General features: G+C 46.7%; 1 protein-coding gene and 4 pseudogenes across 2 annotated transcripts in view; all 5 read left to right on the top strand.

The window, feature by feature from the left end:
• gnao1a (guanine nucleotide binding protein (G protein), alpha activating activity polypeptide O, a) overlaps positions 1 to 25548 on the top strand; it is a 102972-nt gene extending 77424 nt beyond the window's left edge. The window contains exons 6-8 of one of the 2 annotated variants that reach the window (XM_006641425.3): positions 917 to 1046; positions 21250 to 21403; positions 23196 to 25548. In XM_006641425.3, coding sequence (XP_006641488.1) covers positions 917 to 1046; positions 21250 to 21403; positions 23196 to 23383 — 472 coding nt within the window. In that variant the 3' untranslated portion in view covers positions 23384 to 25548. Of the gene's footprint in view, positions 1 to 916; positions 1047 to 13556; positions 13711 to 15006; positions 19895 to 21249; positions 21404 to 23195 lie in introns of those variants that run through there. The other variant, XM_006641423.3, reaches the window with a different exon arrangement.
• On the top strand, positions 3665 to 3783 carry LOC138224392 (5S ribosomal RNA; annotated as a pseudogene).
• LOC138224394 (5S ribosomal RNA) lies at positions 5711 to 5829 on the top strand (annotated as a pseudogene).
• LOC138224393 (5S ribosomal RNA) lies at positions 8121 to 8239 on the top strand (annotated as a pseudogene).
• On the top strand, positions 9831 to 9949 carry LOC138224386 (5S ribosomal RNA; annotated as a pseudogene).
• Positions 25549 to 26007: the final 459 nt, after the last annotated feature.

Here is a 26007-nt window from a genome sequence, read left to right as displayed (position 1 = left end):
TATTTAGAAATTCTCATGTTCTGTAAGGATCGAAATCTTGACAGCGAATTTACAGTTTCCTGACAGACAAAACTCCTATTGTTCCATCAGATCATGTGATGCATTGTCAGACCACCTCCTTCGCCCCTTTTTCACAGTTTCACAGAGTTTGGTTGGAATGGGGGCCCTGTTCTCACACATGCTAGAGAACGAGCTGTTCTCTGTATTGAGCAACATGAAATTTCAATATGTTGTAAATCTAGTGGCCTGATGACGGACTCTTAAATCAGCAGCTTTATGCGAGCTGTTTCTTTCATTTCTGTAGGTAAGCTTCCGAGTTGTGAGCCATCTTTGAGGCACAGTCAGATGGGTGATCTTCTGGTCTGTGGAAGTCAAATGTTAAATTGAGGTGCTGACCGCTTGGCCAGCAGAGACCCCTGGGGTACTGTCCCGCAGGAGCAGGAATCATTGGGATGAAGATTTGATCATCACTATTATTATTAGGTTGAAGGTGCTGCAGAATAGCAGCCAGAGCTGGAGAGCTGCGACAGCCTTTGTGCTCCACCCACACTAGGCTGTTTCATCTCAGTCGCGCAACACTAGAGGGCGCCCTTCTGCCAGCCTCTTCAACACTTCACTGTGCATCTTTCTTAGGAGTAAGATTCTGGGGCTCTGCAGGCTGCAAGGTTACTTGCTAAGTAGAGCTGTCTGTATTGCCCTAAAGAAGCTTGTTCCAAATCCAAATGAATTCCTATGTGGCTTCCTGGGTGCAGTCTAGTGCAGCTGACAGGGCTGCTACATGCAGCACAGGTCACTGGGTACATGTGTGTGGTATCTTTGCTCTTGTCCATGTGCTCTTTAATGGTATATCAGAGGAAGCTCTTCGGGGAGGGGCACTATGGCTGTGGAGTTCAGTGCACTGTGGTGTCCCTGACAGGCTGTTTGATGTGGGAGGTCAGAGGTCAGAAAGGAAGAAGTGGATCCACTGTTTCGAGGACGTGACAGCCATCATCTTCTGCGTGGCTCTCAGTGGCTACGATCAGGTGCTGCATGAAGACGAGACCACAGTGAGTTGTGTTACCTTCATTCTACACCCTTGCTTTGTTCTCTTTACATTTCAGTAGAAACCATTTGTATTTTTTAAAGGGAGTTCTTTCACTCCTTTTGTGATTTATCAATGAATATCAAAAGAGGATTTCTTCTGCTGTAACAATGACATAACTGTTTAACAATGTTATTTATTTTTAAAATGCTAATGTCATATTGTTACTGGTGTTAGAGCTACTCATCTTGCAGTCCTTCCAATCCGCTCTATTCCAGAATTGTGATGCAACCAGCACCCAGATTGCTAAATTGACAGTTAAGGAGCTGGTTGTAGAAATATTCTGGAATGGAGTGGATTGGAAGGGCTGGAAGGGCCACAGTATGAATGAGCCTGATCTGCGTCTTGTGTTAGACAGTTTTATAGAAGGTTGCACAGCTCCAGCCCTGAAGGACCAGAAGTATTCTCATCCTCCTTAAGGCTGAATTATCTAACTGCACCCTCTAATTTCGAGAGACCTTTAAAACCTGGTGCAAGCTGGTCCTGGAGGACCTGGGGTTGGGCACCTCTAATTTTGGGAGTCTAACATGTATAAGTGGAGAACGGCAGGTGGGGATGTGATAACAGCAGAGCTGATGTTCTGTTGCCCACTCAAGGCACCAGGGGACTTTTTTCTTGCTAAATGAAAGATTGCTTGCTCTTACAGTTTATTATAAAGTGCCCCTACCCACAACCCTCAGTGTCCCCAGGCTGGGGTCAGGGTTCAGTCTTGTGAGGTGCAGAAGAGTTCCTGTGAGCTTCTGAGGTCACACCACGTCCAGTCAGTCTGGCCCATTTCTGTCAGGACCCTGCGTGATCTGCAGCTCCACTGTTGCACTTTCCTTCAGTGTTGCAGACTGTTTCTCTGTCTGTGTTTGAATTTATGTTCTAATCTGATGTTGTACTCGTGTGACTTTTTCCTTGGAAACACTGTAGATTGATTCTGCATTGAGTTTTATGCAGAGTTTCTATGTGAGATTGATGTTTCTGTGTTTTGTCACCAGGATTTTGAAGGATAATAACCTCTAATGTTTTATTTTCAGATGTATGAGGCAGTAGTGTATCAGTTTGTTCTAGCCCAGCAGAATAATAATGTTGCTGCTGCAGATTGAACAGTTCTGGAACAGGGTTCTGGATGAAGTGGGGTTGCTGTTGAGTTCACTTTCATAATTCTTGTGAGAACTTGGCTGCTTGAGCCACTGTTTCTTTCAAAAGATTTTTTTCATTTTTAAATGGAAGCAGAGTATCTTTATTTTGATACTTTCCGCATAAAATAAAAGCAGATGCAGTGTAACCAACTAAGAGACTTGCAGGAGACAGATGAATCAATGTAGCACTGAAGGCATAAATCTGTCTCATTGCTTCCAAAATAGTATTCTATTCTAAAAGAGTATTCTTTGTCCTGGTTCCATTTCTTAAAGGTACAAATGTATGAAATGTCATTCATTCTTTAGTTCTTTTTTGCAAGTCATTAGACTTAAAGCCACAGAGTAAACTTCCAGATGTTTACCAGCTAGAAGTCAGTGAAGTGGAAATTTTGAACTGCCTGAGACAGTAATGTTGTTGACTTTTGGAGCATATTATGTATAAAGTATAAATACTGTATATGAAAATTGCACTATATACATGGTATCTAAAGTGAGCTACAGTACTAGGAATCCTGTGTCCTCTGTGCTGGTGGGGAACAAGGGAACTTCACCTGTGACCTCCAGGGGCTCAGCCCCTCTGATGTCAGCTCTCAGACTTTGCTCTCTTCAATAAGCAAAATCCTCAGCACCCTAAAAATCAATTCACACTATCAGGGGAAGAGGCGAGTAGCCATTGGATCACCATGCGACACTGAGATTTTTTCATCTGCACTGAGAATTAAAGGATTTTGTCTCTCTGTTCGGACAGGCAGCTGGGTTTCATTAACGCTGACACACATGTGAGCTGTCCTCTCAGTACTGCACTGTGCTAGAGGCTCTCAGTACCACACTGTGCTAGAGATCCTCAGTACTCCATTGTGCTAGAAGCTCTCAGTACTGTACTGTGCAAGAGGCTCTCAGTACTACACTATGCTAGAGACTCTCAGTACTGCACTGTGCTAGAGACCCTCAGTACTGCACTGTGCTAGAGACCCTCAGTACTGCATTGTGCTAGAGGCTCTCAGTACTACACTGTGCTAGAGACCCTCAGTACTGCACTGTGCTAGAGGCTCTCAGTACTGTACTGTGCTAGAGGCTCTCAGTGCTACACTGTGCTAGAGACCCTCAGTACTACACTGTGCTAGAGACCCTCAGTACTGTACTGTGCTAGAAGCTCTCAGTACTGTACTGTGCTAGAGACCCTCAGTACTGCACTGTGCTAGAAGCTCTCAGTACTGTACTGTGCTAGAGACCCTCAGTACTGCACTGTGCTAGAAGCTCTCAGTACTACACTGTGCTAGAGACCCTCAGTACTGCACTGTGCTAGAGACCCTCAGTACTGTACTGTGCTAGAGACCCTCAGTACTGCACTGTGCTAGAAGCTCTCAGTACTACACTGTGCTAGAGACCCTCAGTACTGCACTGTGCTAGAAGCTCTCAATACTGTACTGTGCTAGAGACCCTCAGTACTACGCTCGCTTACGGCCACACCCCCTTGAGCACGCCTGATCTCATCTGATCTTGGAAGCTAAGCAGGGACGGGCCTGGTTAGTAACTGGATGGGAGACCGCCTGGGAATACCAGGTGCTGTAAGCTCTCATCAATTTCCCTACGGGATTAATAAAGTATTATCTATCTATCTACTACACTGTGCTAGAGACCCTCAGTACTAAACTGTGCAAGAAGCTCTCAGAACTGCACTGTGCTAGAAGCTCTCAGTACTACACTGTGCTAGAGGCTCTCAGTACTACACTGTGCTAGAAGCTCTCAGTACTGTACTGTGCTAGAGGCTCTCAGTACTACACTGTGCTAGAGACCCTCAGTACTACACTGTGCTAGAGGCTCTCAGTACTACACTGTGCTAGAAGCTCTCAGTACTGTACTGTGCTAGAGGCTCTCAGTACTACACTGTGCTAGAGACCCTCAGTACTACACTGTGCTAGAGACCCTCAGTACTGCACTGTGCTAGAGACCCTCAGTACTACACTGTGCTAGAGACCCTCAGTACTGCACTGCGCTAGAGACTCTCAGTACTGTTCTGTGCTAGAGACCCTCAGTACTGCACTGTGCTAGAGGCCCTCAGTACTGTACTGTGCTAGAGACCCTCAGTACTACACTGTGCTAGAGACCCTCAGTACTACACTGTGCTAGAGGCTCTCAGTACTACACTGTGCTAGAAGCTCTCAGTACTACACTGTGCTAGAGACCCTCAGTACTGCACTGTGCTAGAGACCCTCAGTACTGCACTGTGCTAGAAGCTCTCAGTACTGCACTGTGCTAGAGACCCTCAGTACTGCACTGTGCTAGAGGCCCTCAGTACTGTACTGTGCTAGAGGCCCTCAGTACTGTACTGTGCTAGAGACCCTCAGTACTACACTGTGCTAGAGACCCTCGGTACTGTACTGTGCTAGAGGCCCTCGGTACTGTACTGTGCTAGAGACCCTCAGTACTACACTGTGCTAGAGACCCTCAGTACTACACTGTGCTAGAGGCTCTCAGTACTACACTGTGCTAGAAGCTCTCAGTACTACACTGTGCTAGAGGCTCTCAGTACTACACTGTGCTAGAGACCCTCAGTACTGCACTGTGCTAGAGACCCTCAGTACTGCACTGTGCTAGAAGCTCTCAGTACTGCACTGTGCTAGAGACCCTCAGTACTGCACTGTGCAAGAGACTCTCAGTACTGCACTGTGCTAGAGACCCTCAGTACTGTACTGTGCTAGAGACCCTCAGTACTGCACTGTGCTAGAGACCCTCAGTACTGCACTGTGCTAGAGGCTCTCAGTACTATGCTGTGCTAGAGACCCTCAGTACTACACTGTGCAAGAAGCTCTCAGTACAGCACTGTGCAAGAGACTCTCAGTACTGCACTGTGCTAGAGACCCTCAGTACTGCACTGTGCTAGAGACCCTCAGTACTGCACTGTGCTAGAGGCTCTCAGAACTGCACTGTGCTAGAGACCCTCAGTACTGCACTGTGCTAGAGACTCTCAGTACTGTACTGTGCTAGAGACCCTCAGTACTACACTGTGCTAGAGACCCTCAGTACTGCACTGTGCTAGAGGCTCTCAGTACTGTACTGTGCAAGAGACCCTCAGTACTGCACTGTGCAAGAAGCTCTCAGTACTGCACTGTGCAAGAGACTCTCAGTACTGCACTGTGCTAGAGGCTCTCAGTACTACACTGTGCTAGAGACCCTCAGTACTGTACTGTGCTAGAGACCCTCAGTACTACACTGTGCTAGAGACCCTCAGTACTTCACTGTGCTAGAGGCTCTCAGTACTACACTGTGCTAGAGACCCTCAGTACTGCACTGTGCTAGAGGCTCTCAGTACTGCACTGTGCTAGAGACCCTCAGTACTGCACTGTGCTAGAGACCCTCAGTACTGTACTGTGCTAGAGACCCTCAGTACTGCACTGTGCTAGAAGCTCTCAGTACTACATTGTGCTAGAGACCCTCAGTACTGCACTGTGCTAGAAACTCTCAGTACTGTACTGTGCTAGAGACCCTCAGTACTACGCTCGCTTACGGCCACACCCCCTTGAGCACGCCTGATCTCATCTGATCTTGGAAGCTAAGCAGGGACGGGCCTGGTTAGTAACCGGATGGGAGACCGCCTGAGAATACCAGGTGCTGTAAGCTCTCATCAATTTCCCTACGGGATTAATAAAGTATTATCTATCTATCTACTACACTGTGCTAGAGACCCTCAGTACTAAACTGTGCAAGAAGCTCTCAGAACTGCACTGTGCTAGAGGCTCTCAGTACTACACTGTGCTAGAAGCTCTCAGTACTACACTGTGCTAGAAGCTCTCAGTACTACACTGTGCTAGAGACCCTCAGTACTGCACTGTGCTAGAGACCCTCAGTACTACACTGTGCTAGAGGCTCTCAGTACTACACTGTGCTAGAGGCTCTCAGTACTGTACTGTGCTAGAGACCCTCAGTACTACACTGTGCTAGAGACCCTCAGTACTACACTGTGCTAGAGACTCTCAGTACTACACTGTGCTAGAAGCTCTCAGTACTACACTGTGCTAGAGGCTCTCAGTACTACACTGTGCTAGAGGCTATCAGTACTACACTGTGCTAGAGACCCTCAGTACTGCACTGTGATAGAGACCCTCAGTACTGCACTGTGCTAGAGGCTCTCAGTACTACACTGTGCTAGAACCTCTCAGTACTACACTGTGCTAGAGGCTCTCAGTACTACACTGTGCTAGAAGCTCTCAGTACTGTACTGTGCTAGAGGCTCTCAGTACTGTACTGTGCTAGAGACCCTCAGTACTACACTGAGCTAGAGACCCTCAGTACTGCACTGTGCTAGAGACCCTCAGTACTGCACTGTGCAAGAGACTCTCAGTACTGTACTGTGCAAGAGACCCTCAGTACTGCACTGTGCTAGAAGCTCTCAGTACTGCACTGTGCTAGAGGCTCTCAGTACTGCACTGTGCAAGAGACTCTCAGTACTGCACTGTGCTAGAGACCCTCAGTACTGCACTGTGCTAGAGGCTCTCAGTACTACGCTGTGCTAGAGACCCTCAGTACTACACTGTGCTAGAGACCCTCAGTACTTCACTGTGCTAGAAGCTCTCAGTACTACACTGTGCTAGAGACCCTCAGTACTGCACTGTGCTAGAGACCCTCAGTACTGCACTGTGCTAGAAGCTCTCAGTACTGCACTGTGCTAGAGACCCTCAGTACTGCACTGTGCTAGAGGCCCTCAGTACTGTACTGTGCTAGAGGCCCTCAGTACTGTACTGTGCTAGAGACCCTCAGTACTACACTGTGCTAGAGACCCTCGGTACTGTACTGTGCTAGAGGCCCTCGGTACTGTACTGTGCTAGAGACCCTCAGTACTACACTGTGCTAGAGACCCTCAGTACTACACTGTGCTAGAGGCTCTCAGTACTACACTGTGCTAGAAGCTCTCAGTACTACACTGTGCTAGAGGCTCTCAGTACTACACTGTGCTAGAGACCCTCAGTACTGCACTGTGCTAGAGACCCTCAGTACTGCACTGTGCTAGAAGCTCTCAGTACTGCACTGTGCTAGAGACCCTCAGTACTGCACTGTGCAAGAGACTCTCAGTACTGCACTGTGCTAGAGACCCTCAGTACTGTACTGTGCTAGAGACCCTCAGTACTGCACTGTGCTAGAGACCCTCAGTACTGCACTGTGCTAGAGGCTCTCAGTACTATGCTGTGCTAGAGACCCTCAGTACTACACTGTGCAAGAAGCTCTCAGTACAGCACTGTGCAAGAGACTCTCAGTACTGCACTGTGCTAGAGACCCTCAGTACTGCACTGTGCTAGAGACCCTCAGTACTGCACTGTGCTAGAGGCTCTCAGAACTGCACTGTGCTAGAGACCCTCAGTACTGCACTGTGCTAGAGACTCTCAGTACTGTACTGTGCTAGAGACCCTCAGTACTACACTGTGCTAGAGACCCTCAGTACTGCACTGTGCTAGAGGCTCTCAGTACTGTACTGTGCAAGAGACCCTCAGTACTGCACTGTGCAAGAAGCTCTCAGTACTGCACTGTGCAAGAGACTCTCAGTACTGCACTGTGCTAGAGGCTCTCAGTACTACACTGTGCTAGAGACCCTCAGTACTGTACTGTGCTAGAGACCCTCAGTACTACACTGTGCTAGAGACCCTCAGTACTTCACTGTGCTAGAGGCTCTCAGTACTACACTGTGCTAGAGACCCTCAGTACTGCACTGTGCTAGAGGCTCTCAGTACTGCACTGTGCTAGAGACCCTCAGTACTGCACTGTGCTAGAGACCCTCAGTACTGTACTGTGCTAGAGACCCTCAGTACTGCACTGTGCTAGAAGCTCTCAGTACTACATTGTGCTAGAGACCCTCAGTACTGCACTGTGCTAGACACTCTCAGTACTGTACTGTGCTAGAGACCCTCAGTACTACGCTCGCTTACGGCCACACCCCCTTGAGCACGCCTGATCTCATCTGATCTTGGAAGCTAAGCAGGGACGGGCCTGGTTAGTAACCGGATGGGAGACCGCCTGAGAATACCAGGTGCTGTAAGCTCTCATCAATTTCCCTACGGGATTAATAAAGTATTATCTATCTATCTACTACACTGTGCTAGAGACCCTCAGTACTAAACTGTGCAAGAAGCTCTCAGAACTGCACTGTGCTAGAGGCTCTCAGTACTACACTGTGCTAGAAGCTCTCAGTACTACACTGTGCTAGAAGCTCTCAGTACTGCACTGTGCTAGAGGCTCTCAGTACTGTACTGTGCTAGAGACCCTCAGTACTACACTGTGCTAGAGGCTCTCAGTACTACACTGTGCTAGAGACCCTCAGTACTGCACTGTGCTAGAGACCCTCAGTACTACACTGTGCTAGAGGCTCTCAGTACTGCACTGTGCTAGAGACCCTCAGTACTACACTGTGCTAGAGACCCTCAGTACTACACTGTGCTAGAGACTCTCAGTACTACACTGTGCTAGAAGCTCTCAGTACTACACTGTGCTAGAGGCTCTCAGTACTACACTGTGCTAGAGGCTATCAGTACTACACTGTGCTAGAGACCCTCAGTACTGCACTGTGATAGAGACCCTCAGTACTGCACTGTGCTAGAGGCTCTCAGTACTACACTGTGCTAGAACCTCTCAGTACTACACTGTGCTAGAGGCTCTCAGTACTACACTGTGCTAGAAGCTCTCAGTACTGTACTGTGCTAGAGGCTCTCAGTACTGTACTGTGCTAGAGACCCTCAGTACTACACTGAGCTAGAGACCCTCAGTACTGCACTGTGCTAGAGACCCTCAGTACTGCACTGTGCAAGAGACTCTCAGTACTGTACTGTGCAAGAGACCCTCAGTACTGCACTGTGCTAGAAGCTCTCAGTACTGCACTGTGCTAGAGGCTCTCAGTACTGCACTGTGCAAGAGACTCTCAGTACTGCACTGTGCTAGAGACCCTCAGTACTGCACTGTGCTAGAGGCTCTCAGTACTACGCTGTGCTAGAGACCCTCAGTATTACACTGTGCTAGAGACCCTCAGTACTTCACTGTGCTAGAAGCTCTCAGTACTACACTGTGCTAGAGGCTCTCAGTACTGCACTGTGCTAGAGACCCTCAGTACTGCACTGCGCTAGAGACTCTCAGTACTGTTCTGTGCTAGAGACCCTCAGTACTGCACTGTGCTAGAGAATCTCAGTACTGCACTGTGCTAGAGACCCTCAGTACTGCACTGTGCTAGAGGCTCTCAGTACTGTACTGTGCTAGAGGCTCTCAGTGCTACACTGTGCTAGAGACCCTCAGTACTACACTGTGCTAGAGACCCTCAGTACTGCACTGTGCTAGAAGCTCTCTCAGTACTGTACTGTGCTAGAGACCCTCAGTACTGCACTGTGCTAGAGGCTCTCAGTACTGCACTGTGCTAGAGACTCTCAGTACTGTACTGTGCTAGAGGCCCTCAGTACTGCACTGTGCTAGAGACCCTCAGTACTGCACTGTGCTAGAAGCTCTCAGTACTGTACTGTGCTAGAGACCCTCAGTACTACACTGTGCTAGAGACCCTCAGTACTACACTGTGCTAGAGACCCTCAGTACTGCACTGTGCTAGAAGCTCTCAGTACTGTACTGTGCTAGAGACCCTCAGTACTACGCTCGCTTACGGCCACACCCCCTTGAGCACGCCTGATCTCATCTGATCTTGGAAGCTAAGCAGGGACGGGCCTGGTTAGTAACTGGATGGGAGACCGCCTGGGAATACCAGGTGCTGTAAGCTCTCATCAATTTCCCTACGGGATTAATAAAGTATTATCTATCTATCTACTACACTGTGCTAGAGACCCTCAGTACTAAACTGTGCAAGAAGCTCTCAGAACTGCACTGTGCTAGAAGCTCTCAGTACTACACTGTGCTAGAGGCTCTCAGTACTACACTGTGCTAGAAGCTCTCAGTACTGTACTGTGCTAGAGACCCTCAGTACTACACTGTGCTAGAGACCCTCAGTACTTCACTGTGCTAGAAGCCCTCAGTACTACACTGTGCTGGAGAACCTCAGTACTAAACTGTGCAAGAAGCTCTCAGTACTACACTGTGCTAGAAGCTCTCAGTACTGTACTGTGCTAGAGGCTCTCAGTACTACACTGTGCTAGAGACCCTCAGTACTACACTGTGCTAGAGGCTCTCAGTACTACACTGTGCTAGAAGCTCTCAGTACTGTACTGTGCTAGAGGCTCTCAGTACTACACTGTGCTAGAGACCCTCAGTACTACACTGTGCTAGAGACCCTCAGTACTGCACTGTGCTAGAGACCCTCAGTACTACACTGTGCTAGAGACCCTCAGTACTGCACTGCGCTAGAGACTCTCAGTACTGTTCTGTGCTAAAGACCCTCAGTACTGCACTGTGCTAGAGACCCTCAGTACTTCACTGTGCTAGAGACCCTCAGTACTACACTGTGCTAGAGACCCTCAGTACTGCACTGTGCTAGAGGCTCTCTCAGTACTGTACTGTGCTAGAGACCCTCAGTACTACACTTTGCTAGAAGCTCTCAGTACTACACTGTGCTAGAGACCCTCAGTACTACACTTTGCTAGAAGCTCTCAGTACTACACTGTGCTAGAGGCTCTCAGTACTACACTGTACTAGAAGCTCTCAGTACTGTACTGTGCTAGAGACCCTCAGTACTACACTGTGTTAGAGACCCTCAGTACTGCACTGTGCTAGAGACCCTCAGTACTGCACTGTGCTAGAAGCTCTCAGTACTGTACTGTGCTAGAGACCCTCAGTACTGTACTGTGCTAGAGACCCTCAATACTACACTGTGCTAGAGGCTCTCAGTACTACACTGTGCTAGAAGCTCTCAGTACTGTACTGTGCTAGAGACCCTCAGTACTGCACTGTGCTAGAAGCTCTCTCAGTACTGTACTGTCCTAGAGACCCTCAGTACTGCACTGTGCTAGAGACCCTCAGTACTGCACTGTGCTAGAAGCTCCCAGTACTGTACTGTGCTAGAGACCCTCAATACTACACTGTGCTAGAGACCCTCAGTACTACACTGTGCTAGAGGCTCTCAGTACTACACTGTGCTAGAAGCTCTCAGTACTACACTGTGCTAGAGGCTCTCAGTACTACACTGTGCTAGAGACCCTCAGTACTGTACTGTGCTAGAAGCTCTCAGTACTGCACTGTGCAAGAGACCCTCAGTACTGCACTGTGCTAGAAGCTCTCAGTACTGTACTGACTGTACTGTGCTAGAAGCTCTCAATACTACACTGAGCTAGAGACCCTCAGTACTGCACTGTGCTAGAGATCCTCAGTACCCCATTGTGCTAGAAGCTCTCAGTACTGCACTGTGCTAGAGACCCTCAGTACTGCACTGTGCTAGAGACCCTCAGTACTGCACTGTGCTAGAGGCTCTCAGTACTGTACTGTGCTAGAGACCCTCAGTACTGTACTGTGCTAGAGACCCTCAGTACTGTACTGTGCTAGAGACCCTCAGTACTACACTGTGCTAGAGACCCTCAGTACTACACTGTGCTAGAGACCCTCAGTACTGTACTGTGCTAGAGACCCTCAGTACTACACTGTGCTAGAGACCCTCAGTACTACACTGTGCTAGAGGCTCTCAGTACTGCACTGTGCTAGAGGCTCTCAGTACTGCTGGCACTGGGACTGTGAAATCTGTCCAGCACAATGGATCCTTTTCTTGCACAGTGAACACAGGAATGACACTGTACCCTCAAGCTCACCAGATAAATAGGGTGCTCACTGATGTGCATAAGTAGGAACGGACTGTTTTGTGCGCAACGGGTAATTCTGCTCTTCAGAAAATTCACACCATCTCCTCCTTTCAGGCTCTGAAATGTTAATGAGAAGCAACACGTTTTTTTTTTTCTAGCAAATAGCAATGCTCCAAAAATCTGGCAACAAACGTCAGTCTTTTTTTGTGTGTTATTTTTGTACTTCCGTTTCTCATCAGTGGTATTTCCACACCCGAGCTCAGGGGTGCAGAAAAGCACCAATCATGACCTGTGCGAGGAGCCCCTGCACATTGTCGATGTTCCTGAATCTCTTTCTTTACTTCTGTATTTATCTTTGTCACACTCAGCAGCTGGTGATTTGAAGTATTAAGTACTTCCAGATGTGATCATCTGCAGCACAGCAGCTGAGGCGTCTCGCGCGCGTGTGCTGTTGCTCAGCTTGCCGTGTTGCTTTCTGACCTGCTGTGTGCTCGTGGAGCCGTCGGCCCGGGCGTGCGCTCGCTCCGGGCTGGAGGCCACGTTTCTTCTGAGAGACGGGTCGCCCGTGGCGGCTGGTCGCGCGTCTTCGCTCTGGCTTGCCTGCTGTCCCGCTATCCCGCGCCGTGTGGGGAGGGTTCCTGCGCAATCGGCCCCGGGCCCCCGGGCCAAACGTCTCCCAAGAGCCTCTTCACTCCTGTCTTCGGCCGTCTTTTTCTAACCCAATGCTTTAAATAAAAACAGAACTGATTTTGAGAGACAGAACCATCAAAAATTTCGGCAGGTATGAAACTTCTCTTAAAAAATTCCAAAGAGTTGAAAGCAGCACTTTGCACCTTGGTGACTGTGGTGTGCGTGCACTCATTAGGTTTCTCTGTGGCTGTGACTGTTATTGTGTGACTTTGCCTTGAATTTGCTCTCGCTCTTTCTCTTCACCAACATTGAGCAAACGCACAACACATTTTATTAATTGTTCCTTCCAAATTTCCTCCTCTCTTGTCTCTTCTCTGTGTTTTTGTCCCAACCCCAGACTCCTCCCCTGCTGCATGTCCTCTGATCACAGAGCAGTGACTATTCTTGTCCATGAATGATGAATCAATGGGCTTCTATTGGCGGCTAGCTGATGCTATTATTTTCTCTCGTGAGCTAACGTTATTGCTGCTGAAAAGTTTTGCTAACTTCTGTAGTTTATTTTGTATGTCAGCTGCCTCACCTAATCGTTTCGATATAATTCATCTCTAAATCACGCCACTCTGGAGGACAAGGCAAAGTCACTCGTGCTTAAAGTGTCTGCTTCCAACTCTGGATTAATTCAAGGATCCAAGACGTCCTTGGTTAATTTGCACCATTCATTGTATCCTGCAAAGAAATGAAAAAATGCATGATGCCAAAAAATTGGATAATTTTCAAGTGAATGGGGTTGAAGTAGCATCCTATTGCTGGCATGATGCATGACCTTAGCTTTCTGTGATACTCTTAGACTAGAAGTGGCAATGCCCAGTTCTCTGTAGCTGCTAGTATTATGCAGACAACAGTAGTGCTTGAACGAGAATGTTTCATTTCTGTGCTTTATATTGTGCTTCTGAGCTTTTCTTCTTGGTGCACCAGGCAAAGGCAGCTGACAGATCGTCTCTTCTCTTTCCACAGAACCGAATGCACGAGTCTCTGAAGCTATTTGACAGTATCTGTAACAACAAATGGTTCACTGACACCTCCATCATCCTCTTTCTAAACAAGAAGGACATTTTTGAGGAAAAAATTAAGAAATCTTCTCTGACTATCTGCTTCCCGGAATATGCAGGTAATTCATTAAGTGCAGGTTTTACTGCCAGAGAGGAGGCCCGAGAGCTGAGGGCAGAGAAGAATCAGCAATTACTTTTTCACACAGTCAAATGGGAATCATGTCCATCTGAATATCCAATGAATAATACAATAGTATTTATGTAGATTATTATCTGTTCATGACATAGAGCTGCTAATAGGGATTTATGGTCAATTGTATTTAAAAAAGTATCCAGGGACCACTCTGTTGTGATGTATTCTATTACAACAAACTAGCACAATCTCACTTGCAGAACCCATTATCTCTCTCTCTCTCTCTCTCTCGCTACTGTGATACCCTGCTTTCCCCTGACAATGAGAGGGGGTGATGCATGTGAGATAAAGTCAGACAATCTGCTGTCTCAGTACAGATGCTCAGGCCATCAGATAAACCAGATTGATTCAGGCAGTGGTATCACGAGGGAGAAACAGGAACACAATGCGAGTGGAGAGTTTATTAAGAATAAGAAGGAACAGATTTTGCACTAAAGGTTTACAAGCTGGAGAGCTGCATTGTAGAGACTCCTAGCTGAGACGCAAAGGTACAGGAGGGTAGGGTGTCCATCTGTACAATCACAGTTATATATGTGTAGGGATATAATAGGGATGTATGCAAGATAGTATCTAAGCAGCTTCCTCAGCAGCACAGAAGGCCTGCCCGTGAGCAGGGGTGACACAGGTACAGAGTGGTGGCTCTGCAGGGGGGGAGAGAGAGGTGTGTGGGCACAGACCTCCGCTCTGCCCACCCCGAAATACTGGGCACTGACAAACCACACAAGGGGCCAGACTTAAAAAACTCCTGTGAACACCACAGCCAGGCATCCCGGATTAGTTTCATGTCAGGGTAGTTGCAGCAGAAGAGTATAATGGAAGGAAATGAGGAAACTCAGACGAAAAAGATTTACCTATCAAATTTCCCCTAAGAGATGTCTAAAAGCCCTTCTGTATTTTCTGTTTCTGTTTGTCATTGTCTTGCCACTGTCTTGGCTGGTAATAAGGAGGATTCTCTGAGCAGCTTAATTAACTGGAAACAGCTCCCTGGTCTTCTGCTTTGAGGCGGTTGACAGTAGTTAAGCTGTGTCTGGGTGTTATCACTACGCTTGTTTTGAAAGAAATTGCACATCACCTTGTTCGGTGAGATGTAAAATAAACAGGACACATGAGGTAGCACACAGTGGAGCGCAGCACCTTTTGCAGGCAGGTGTGACCCTCACAGGCCTCTTTAACCTTTCTCTGCTTCTTGTGTTCCTCCCCCTCCTTCTTTCTGGCTTCCCAGGGCCGAACACGTTTGCCGACGCTGTGGCCTACATCCAGTCGCAGTACGAGAGCAAGAACAAATCCCCCAACAAGGAGATCTACTCCCACATCACATGTGCCACCGACACCAATAACATCCAGTTTGTCTTTGACGCCGTGACTGATGTCATTATTGCTAACAACCTGCGAGGCTGTGGACTCTACTAGGGGCAGGGGCACAGGGGTCACCCCCGGAAACTAAAGTTCTCTTCACTGTGCTGATAAACTTAAGCCTCCCTCCTCTGACCCCTGACCCCTGACCCCTGTGAGCGAGAGGGCCTGTTTCTCAAATCACATTCCTGCTCACACGGTTCAGCACTCTTTTACACTGTACATAAGCAGAATTCCACCTTCCAGCTTCTGCTAAAAAACTCTGGATCTGTCCTGCACTGTCCATTGTAGTGCGTAGTGGATTGTGCTTAAAAGTTTTTTTGCTAAATGTAATCACCCTAAAATTACTTTACACGTACAAATTACAAATAAACGATCTTTCCTGACTTACGATGGTGCTCTCCAATGGTCAGCCCCACCGTAACAGCTTTGTGTTGTGAATGTCGCCAAGGCTCAGCTTGAGTAAGAAGCAAAGAAAAAACATTCAAGGAGAGATCAAGACACCTGAGGGGTTTGCAATGCATACCCTTTTATAATTATAAATAAATTAATCTAATATCTTCAAACATTAAAGTCATGATTTAGCTCACTGGTCTGCAGTTTTGCCAGGGCATCCCTGAGTTTTTCTAGGATCACAGTCTTTCCTGGTATCCTGGTCTCTGAAACAGTGATGTGCAGTACTGAACACTAGAGGGCTCTCCTTCAGTCCTGGGCCACCACAGCAGAAGGGCAGACGCTGCCTATCAACCTGGTAAAATTATAGTACAAAGTGAAACAGAGAGTGCTTGAGATGTTTTCTAAAATATTCTAAATGCAGGATTACTGTTTCTGTACTGACTACAGTGCTTGTTTGAGTTTGCCCTCAGTAGGTTACCCTTAGGAAAGATCATATTTGTACATTTCTAACTTGCTAGCTGTCAGTACTTCGATCTTTGTCGCAGAATCTGAACCAGAATCGTTGCCTAATCTCAGGCCATTCAGTTACAGTTTTTTTATAAAGAGCATTCATAACTACCAAAACGTCAATTAAATTCCTTCATTTGTTGTAGTTGTGGTGGTCGTTTGCTGTTTTCGAGAGAAAGTGTGAAGACATGGAAGGGCTAGAGAAAGTATTGTAGTGAGTAATGTTACGTCCCTGTTGCTGAAAAAGCGTGCACAGCGTGGGTCTCTGCTGTCTGAGCTGGACAGTGTTGGTCTCTTCTGTCTGAGTTGGACACTGTGAGTCTGCTGTCTGAGTTGGACAGTGTGGGTCTTTGCTGTCTGGGTTGGACAGTGTGGGTCTGCTGTCTGAGTTGGACAGTGTGGGTCTCTGCTGTCTGAGCTAGACAGTGTGAGTCTGCTGTCTGAGTTGGACAGTGTGGGTTTCTGCTGTCTGTGTTGGACGGTGTGGGCCTCTACTGTCTGAATTGGACAGTGTGAGTCTCTGCTGTCTGAGTTGGACAGTGTGGGTCTCTGCTGTCTGAGCTGGACAGTGTGAGTCTGCTTTCTGGGTTGGACAGTGTGAGTCTCTGCTGTCTAAGTTGGACAGTGCGGGTCTCTACTGTCTGAGCTGGACAGTGTGAGTCTGCTTTCTGGGTTGGACAGTGTGAGTCTCTGCTGTCTAAGTTGGACAGTGTGGGCCTCTACTGTCTGAGTTGGAAAATGTGAATTTATGCTGTCTGAGTTGGACAGTGTGGGTCTCTGCTGTCTGAGTTGGATAGTGTGAGTCTCTGCTTTCTGAGCTGGACAGTGTGAATTTCTGCTGTCTGAGTTGGACAGTGTGAGTCTCTGTTGTCTGAGTTGTAGTGGTTGTCAGTTTCCTTTTTTGTACTAATACTACGTGCAATTAGAAGGATAATTCCATCTGTTAATCTAAATGAGATTAATTTATGACATCTTTTACACATTGTTGATCAAGTTTCTAAAACAGATGAAATCCAGATGTCAGCTTTTAAAGAAATTCATAGATTAACTTAATAACAAAGAAACAAAATCTTGATACATAGCTGCCTCTTTAAGCCAGTTATAGGCGGTTTCTGTTTGTCTAACTGCAGGCCAAAAATCAGCAAGGCGCCTCTTTTATTATTAGCGGAGACATGCTGCAGAGAAGCGAGGTATGACACTGTCAGGGACACCTTTGTGCACTGCCGTCTGGTTTAGCTCTGGTCTGATCTCTCCGGGTTTTTGACAGTATATTTTAACAGCAACCTTTTCTGCCAAGTACTCCCACACAGAACAGCGCACTTCTTCTGCGGTGCACAGGACTGTTGTTACTGTTTCCAGAGTGTAGTGCTTTTGTGTAATCTTAAAATGAAATTTTTGAAGTATTAAAATGCTTTTCTGGGCATGATTGGCAGCTTCTGTACCAGGCTGGGCAGCTGGTCCCCCAGCGCTGCCTGACTTTGCCAAAGTCACAGTGGCCTTGAAGTGTCAAACTGTGTGACCAGCCAAAGATCCGCAATCCACTGGAATCCACTGTAACTAAGTGTTCGCATCTACGAGCTGTAGAAGGTGCTTTTGTGAAACATGTTTCATGGAGCCTTTAGTGTTAAGTCTGATGTGCCATTTTAGGACTGTCTCTTAGTTTTTAGTCCAGGCCATCTTTGGAAAAGTTTTCTGTGACACCAAAGATGGGTGCAGATCTTCCTTGAGCCCATCTTGCTTTCTGCCCTTGTGGCATCAGCATATTGGCCGGTAGGAAGTGGGTCACAGGGTTCATGATGTCTCAGTGCACGCTGCATGCAGCAGTGCTGTGGGCATGTGATTCTGGGAGCTGCTGCTGTCCTGCACACCCTTGCAAAGCTCTCTAAGAATGTATCCTGAAATCTTCAGGGTAACAAGTCGTCTCACGCCTCCCACAGCCTCTGCTTCCAGACCTCCTAATTTTCAGGACTGGAATTCCCACAGGATGCAGTCCTTCCTGTTTCAGAGTTACGTAGACGAGAGTATGTTTGAAACTTAGAATATCAGATTCTTCTGAGTTAAAGAAAATGCATCTTCCTTAGCTTCTCACCTCCGCAAGCTGTCTAAAGCTTTGGAAACACGTCTTCAATTAAAAAGGAGAAGCCAGGCTTCCTGCAGCTGCTAGGATGTCCATGGCTTAGTGGGCTGGTATTGCTGTGCCTTATGATTTCTATTCAGTCTTTACAGCAGTTGATTAGCAATGGACACCGATGCCCGAGGCTAACAGTTGTGCAACTTCAATCTGCTGGCATGCAGACATTCAGCTTAGCTGTGCTTGTGTGCAGTCAGCTGAGCGGAAGGGAAGAGAGGGTGTGTAGCAACAGTTCCTGTGTGGAAACTGAAGAGAGCAAACGGGGGTCTGTGGAGAGGAGAGGTGTCTGAGGCCTCACAGCCAGCTGCAGTGTCGTTGACTAGTCCCTTCACAGCAGATGTGGAGGACTTCAGGGGGAAACATCTTCTCTGTCTGTCTCATCTCATCTATGAACTGGCTTCATCAGTCTGTTCTCCTCCTCACTGAGAGCCGGTGTGTGGTGAGCGTTCTGGCGCACTATGGCTGCCGTCGCATCATCCAGGTGAGGCTGCTCATTGGTGGAGGTGGAGGGGATCCCCATTACCTGTAAAGCACTTTGAGTGGAGTGTCCAGAAAAGTGCTATATAAGTGTAAGCAATTATTTTTTTAATTCTGTCAAGCATCTCAAACTTGAGGGAACAGAACGACCAGACTTACCTCTTGTTTTGTTTCATCTTGAAGTATTACAGTTCAGGTTCAGTTTCGTGCTTGTTAGTGGTAAGAAAATACAGATTTTAAATGCAATTACAGTAATTTCAAAGAGCCGTCTGTGTGTACATATTTCAGTGGGCTGTCTGGATTGAAAATCATGGGCAGCTCACCCTGGGAGATGTGTCCACACTTTGATCAGTGCCAAATTAAAATGGACTGGACCTCAGCTCTGCTTTCGTGTACTTGTACTTGTCTGGGCTTCGAACCGCTGAGCATCGCCTGCCTTAAGTCTGAGGGGCTGCTGAGCCCAAAAGGCCCAGGGATTTCTGTAATACAAAGCGGGAAATCAGAAGTTTAATTTCTGAATACTTAGGAGTTAGAAGACCTGAGGTGCATGAGAGGCAGACGGTTACCATTGCCTGTCGTTCACACTGTGGCCTTCAATCCTCTGTTCAGTTCTGACAGGACATGACCACTGTGAAAACTGTCCACTTCTCTGATTAACTTGCAGCTTAAGTAGTGGGATAGTCTGGCTTAAAAAAAAACGGATTGATTGTTCCAGCACAGCTTCTGGAGCATCGATTTGAAACCTGATGTTGTTGCGTTGGAAAAGTGCTGATGGCTTCCCAGCGGTAGTTTTTCGGTTTCCTGCGTTTTGGTTCGCGTGGCAGACTAAATGCCACTGTGCGGAAGAGCTCGGTGAAGACATGTAAGTCAGGAGCGCTTCCTGGTACTCTTGAGAGGTCAGGCGGTGGAAGGACAGCGACGGGTTTTTGTGTCTCTATGTCTCCTCCAATTGTAGGAAAAACTTCAGAAAACAAAACTTTTTTGCTCATTTATGTTCCCCCAATACTGTATCAGTCACCCCGTTTCCCAGGGCACCTCTCTGCTCCACAGCCCCACATGAGCAATAACTCCACGGCCGGCCTGGGCTCCACACACCTCGACTGCCCCTCAACGCTGCCTTTCCACTGTAATTCTGTATTAAAGTGGATGTCAATTTGTTAATAAATCCTTAGCTGCTGTAATTATTTATTGACTGGTGATAATGTATTTATTAGTTCTGTAAGTTAATAAAGCGCCAGCTGTTTCACACTGCGAGCTTGTGTTTGATTCCAGTCTGGTCTCCTTGCTCCGCTTCTGTCTCCTTCTGTGTTGAGAAAGCGCGCGGAGTGATGGTCCGGTCTCGGCGGGAAGCAGATTGTCTCGTTTCAAAGTGGGATTGCACGTGAAAGCACCAGTTTCCACATCTTCTCACTCGCACCAAGGGTGTCAAATTCTGTTGCCACCTTCGGGCCTTCACAAGACGTTTCTGTTTGCACTGTTCTCATATTTTAAATGCTTGAATGTTCATTTGACCTCCTCACTGCTAACCCTGAGCTCAGCTCTGGCTGTGTGTGCTGAAGAGCCTTGCTCAGTGCTAAACCCCAATGTTTTGATTTGTTAGTTGTATTGTGGTAAATTAGAGTGTCATTAAATGCTAACTAAAATTCTAACGTGGAGTCCAAAAATATAATGTAGACTGCTAGTTAATTAAAATGATAACATATCTTAGCATTTGGTTAACTGTGTTGTTCTGCGTTAAGTTGTCATGATCTGTGCACGTGCTCAGATTTGTACTCACTGGTTTCTGCTGGAAAGGACTACTCTCTCTCTGGAGGGCTTGGTCACTCTTGGCTTGAGCTCCAGCGAGCTGTGCTGTCTTCTCCAGCAGGAAGACAGCGATTCCTGCTCTGCAGAGTGAATTGGAAAGCTGGAGGAATCTGAGGAGATGAGAACTTCTCTCCCTCTCTTCTCCATCTGCATCTGCTGTCTTTATTGTTGTGAGGTCATTAAAGGACCTTCACCCATATAGGTATCAGCAGGTTTGATATTCAACAACTGATCGTATTTGTTACTGACTGAATAAACTGCTTTAGCTTTTGTGAGTAAAGCAGGGTGGCACTGGAACACAGGAAGGTCCAATCCCTGTTTGAACTTCAGCACGCAGGGAGGTGCCTTCCGTGATCTAGACGCAATTATTCTGAGAAAACCCTGCTGATAGAGAACTGTGTGTGAATCTAAAATGTAACAAAGACCTTTTCCACTCTGTGTTTTTTTCTTTGGTTAAAGTAGTGCTTGTTTCTCAAGAGATGCATGTAAAACTGTGAATTCAGAATGAGACGAGGGACTGTTTTTCCCTGTGTGGCACATTCTCTACCTCCCGGCTGCAGTTGTTGTGTGCATTGTAAGGCTGCAGCTGCTGACTGAATGACCCATGTACCCTGCTGTCTTATTTTTAATACAAGTGCTTGACTTTTTGACTAATGCTTTTGGGAACCTTCTGAGCATTATCACTCGGATATAACAACCCCTGCTTTTATTTTCGAAGCTAACTTTTCCTCTCTCTCTCTGTCCCTGTCTCTCTCTTCCTCCCTTGCTCTCCTCCTCCTCCTCTTTCTGCTGCAGAACCGCATGCACGAGTCACTCATGCTCTTCGATTCCATCTGTAACAACAAATTCTTCATTGACACTTCCATCATTCTCTTCCTCAACAAGAAAGACTTGTTTGCTGAGAAGATCAAGAAGTCACCCTTGACCATCTGCTTCCCAGAGTACACAGGTAAGACAGCCTGTCGCTGCCTGGGCTGGGAGGCACTTTCTGGGACTGGGAGCCTCCCCCTGATCCTCTTGGGGCTGGGGTAAAACCAACTGCCTGCCCAGTGAGGCACAGTTCAGCAGGTGAAATTCAAGGAAGCTCAGGAAAAAGGCATCTGAGGGCTAAAGGTTCAGTCTTCAAGCGCAGTGGGTCACCTGATGTTTCCTTACCTGCAGAAGACAGATGTGGGTCATCTGACGTTTCCTTATCTATAGAAGACAGATCCTGCTGCTGTTGTGATTGGCAGACTGTCCCCAAGGAAGCAGCTGTGTGCTTTATTGTCCATTAAGCAGTTTTGATGCCAGACCAGCTGTGTTTTTTGTTCTTGAGGGGCCATGTGGTGATGTCACTCTCCAGCCACCCACAGGCCTGCGGTCTGCTGCAGGTGGATCTGTGCATCTGGGTCCTGCCCTGCCTGTCAGTGGGAACTCAGGGCCCTGACAACAATAGCACGCTGTGATTGGCTGGCTGAAGGGGTCAAGCTCTTGACGGCACGATTTGACAGGAGCCAGAAGCCCCATTAGCTTACATTGGCCTCATTGTCTCGCTGGACTTTCAAGAAGCTCCCTGGAGCTCGAGTGCTGAGCTGCATAAGTGCGGACAGTGACTTAAGAGGAACTGACTGTGAGCTTCAGAAAAGAATTTTAGTGTGAAAGTGCTCCCGTTTCCTGCCACCACCCAGAAACATGCAAGTTAGGTTTGGTTGGCTTTTGTAAAGCTTCCCTTTCCAGGGGGTTTTAAGTGGACTTCAGATGTTACTTGCACTGGGGGCCAAACATGTGCTGGCTATGGGACTGTATGCACCACACAAGCAGAGGAGACACCTGTTCTCCCTCATCTATGGGCATTCTGGTATTCTGCTGTGCTTCTGCATGTTCAGATGAAAACCCTGCTGAAAAGGTAAATTGAAAATTCAAATGACTCAAGACTAGAGCAATTGTCCTCAGAGGTGTTCTTCTGAATCTTCAATTGTCTTTTGTTTCATTAAAATCTGTTGCTTGGCTTGGTGCTTGTGGCTGAGGATGGCTTTCAAAATGTTGTTTTCCAGGTTCTTTTCTTTCAGGCTCATTGGAGCAATCTAGCTGGCAAACTTCACTTTTTAACGCTGAAATGGTCCTGCATACACCAATATCATGGACACCTGGGGTGTATCCTATAGATTCTAATCTAGCCAGCTCAATCACTTCTGTGGAACTGTGTATCAGCAGTCCATGCCCGATTCTTCCAGGGAGCAGCAGTGCCACTGGGGCTGGTGACTGTCACGTTGAGGAATGAGGCTCGTCTCAGTGCTCAGGCGTTTGCAGACGTGGAGATCTACAAGTGTATGAGAGAGTCTGGAAGTTTTTTCTGGAAGTGGCTAAGCCGAAGGCTTTTTTGTCTGACTTTATTTCGGTGAAGTGTTTTGGCTTGCTTGTCGTGAGCGATTTCTGCTGCTGTCAGTCCAGAAAGTGTTTGTCCTGTGGAAGGTAGGCAGAAAACACCTGTCACAGACACCATGTGGGTGTCTGCACACTAGGAGTTTCACCTAGCTGGGCATTTTGTTGGATTTTATTTTCAAGTTAAAAATACTGAGCTGCATAGTTGTGGATGCAGGTGTGATGTGTGTTTAAGGGGTACCCTGTCAGTTGAAGAGGCCAGTGAGAAGTGTGGGGGGGTGTACCCCACATGGTTACCGGAGTTTGTGAGGTGCTATACTACAGGACTAAAACTATATTCACAGGGTTCCTTCTCTCTCTGTCACCCTGTGCTCCCCCAGGCCCCAACACCTACGAAGACGCAGCTGCCTACATCCAGGCCCAGTTCGAGAGCAAGAACCGCTCGCCCAACAAGGAGATCTACTGCCACATGACCTGCGCCACGGACACCAACAACATCCAGGTGGTGTTTGATGCCGTCACCGACATCATCATCGCCAACAACCTCCGAGGCTGCGGACTGTACTGACACATCTGTATAGTAACTGGTTTGGTAATGATTATTACAAATGCAAGTTGATAAATAAAACGCATAACGTATATATATATAAAAACAAAAAAAGAACCTTTTTAGTTTGTCTCAAAGAGCTGCCAACAGAACAGATTTCTAATAGAAACCCAGCCCTACAGCTTGAGGACTAGAGAAAATGTACCCCTATCACTGTGTCTTCTTGTTTTAACAGAACAACCACCCTTTTTCTTACAAGAAACGTGTCCTTTCTTTAATTTCATATTTCTAAATGTATGGATGTTCAATTTATTTATATTTATTGTGAATTTCCAGCACAGGGCTAGTTTGAGGTTTTTTTTGCCTCAGAAATTAGGTCATCTCACTAATAATAACAACAACAACTATAATGATAATCATTAAAATATCTCTGGTGATTTTAGTCAGGGGACTGGGTTTTTCAGTGCTTAGTTCTGTTCAGCTTTTTGATCTTTTAGAGAAAAATAAAAGTGATTTTGAGGACACACAGGATTGCACCATATCAGCTCATTCTGTTTTCCACTCGAGGAACCTGACTTCTCCCCGTGATCCCCCTCTGAAACAGGGCTGGGCCTTTTCTAAACCCCTCACAATCTCATCAAGGGGGCGTGTCTTTTTCACAAGCCCTCATGAGCTCAGCAAGGGGGCATGTCTTCTTTTACAAGCCCCACTAGCTCAGCGAAGGGGGCGTGTCTTCTTTCACAAACCCCACTAGCTCAGCGAAGGGGGCGTGTCTTCTTTCACAAGCCCCAAGAGCTCAGCAAGGGGGCGTGTCTTTCTTCACAAACCCCACTAGCTCTGCAAGGGGGTGTGTCTTTCCTCACAAGCCCCATGAGCTCAGCAAGGGGGCGTGTCTTTTTTCACAAACCCCATAAGCACAGCGAAGGGGGCGTGTCTTTCTTTACAAGCCCCATGAGTTCAGCAAGGGGGCGTGTCTTTCTTCGCAAGCCCCATGAGCTCAAGGGAGGGGTGTGTGTTGTTCTTCACTGTCCAACACTTCAAGAGGCATGTTTGCCAGTGAAATTTTGAGTGTCATATCAGTGCCAACCTTCTTTATGGCGGGCTTGAGATAGAAATAGAATACACTAGATTACTGTAACAAAAAGAACTATTAAATATCAGAGTAAGGAACTTCTACTTTTTTATTATTGTTAATTAATTTATTAATTTATTTATTTATCCTTGGGCCCCCACCTCCACTTCACCCCTCTGCTTATTACCCTCTGCCCTAAGGCACTTTTTTTAGTTCACTACAGGCTGGTTAATGGGACTTTCCTGTCACTGTTCCCCTACTGGTAGCATGACCTTTTGGCCTTTGTAAAAAAATAATAACAAGAAAAAAAATAAAAAAAAAGAAATAAAAATAAAAAAAACAAAAAAACAAGAACAACATAAATGAAAACACAAACATCAGTGGGAAAAGTGACCACTAGTGCAGGTCCGCCCAGGCGATGTGATGGGATACAGTGTGGAGACGGTGGCTGTTGGGCAGTGTGTTTCTGTAGGACACTATAGAGCTGGTTCTAGCAGAGTCTTTACAAGTAGAAGCTAAAAATGATGATAATGACCATGATAATAATAATAAAGTCTATTTCTTGTGCTTTGTAGCTACAGAACATTTTTCCCCTTTTTTAAAAGTTTTGCAACGGTTCTAAGAGTCATTATACCGTTCTTATGTACCCATGTCAATGTCGCTGAACTGTCCCTCTTCCTTTGCCTGTTCTCCCTGCATCGCAGTGTCTTTACTAGCCTGGAGTATTTTTCAATCCACTTGGGAATACAGCTGCCTCTGCAGGCAGCGTGGCTGTACAGGATTATATGCGCTTTTCTCTTAGTTGAAATTGTAATCTAATCTGAACTGCCTTTCTTCACCTTCCAGGTCTGTATAAAAAAAGCACAGCTCTCACTGACCAGTAGATTTGGAAAGATGTTACCCCTTTTAGCCTTTTTGCTCTGAAAAAAAAAGAATACTGTGTATTATATATACCAGTTAGAATCTCTTTTCATTTTTCTTTTTTTCAGTGAATGCTGTTTCGTGCTGCTTTTTACTTCCTTTATAGTGAATGGTGTTTCTCTCATGTGGGATGTTTGTGCTGCAAACCAATCGAATGTAGTGTTTACATTAAAGCCACAGTTTTCATGACTAATTCTTTGTCAGTTCTACTTTGATTGCGAACTTTGACCCCTTCACAGAGTCACTCTTGTGTCAGACGCAATAATAATGATGATGATTACTGAGCTTACAATATTATTCACTGGAAGCAGAAAGAAGGAAGAATAGCACTAAAGAAAATGACTAAATGAGTGAAATGTAAAGAGGGACCGAATCTATTAGGAGTTAGACCTGGGGTGCCGGACTCAGTCCTAGCAGGCTCTCATTTCTTGCGATCCTTGTTCCACCTGAGCTCTCATTTGTTTTGTTGTTCAATCGATTTAATGAACTGCAGAACTCCTGTCATACTCCAAACTTTTAAAGAAGTGTTAAAAGCAGCTCTACTTAGAATAAAGTGGCTGTTTTGGGTAAGCAACTGTGAAGGACCTCAAGAACCGTCCTGCTTGTGTCAGACTGTGAAAACGAATGTGTTAGATGTTTAGCTGATGACTGA

This window comes from Lepisosteus oculatus, chromosome 20, assembly GCF_040954835.1.
Source record: "Lepisosteus oculatus isolate fLepOcu1 chromosome 20, fLepOcu1.hap2, whole genome shotgun sequence".
NCBI classification, from domain to species: Eukaryota; Metazoa; Chordata; class Actinopteri; order Semionotiformes; family Lepisosteidae; genus Lepisosteus; species Lepisosteus oculatus.
This window is presented reverse-complemented; position numbering and strand designations above follow the sequence as displayed.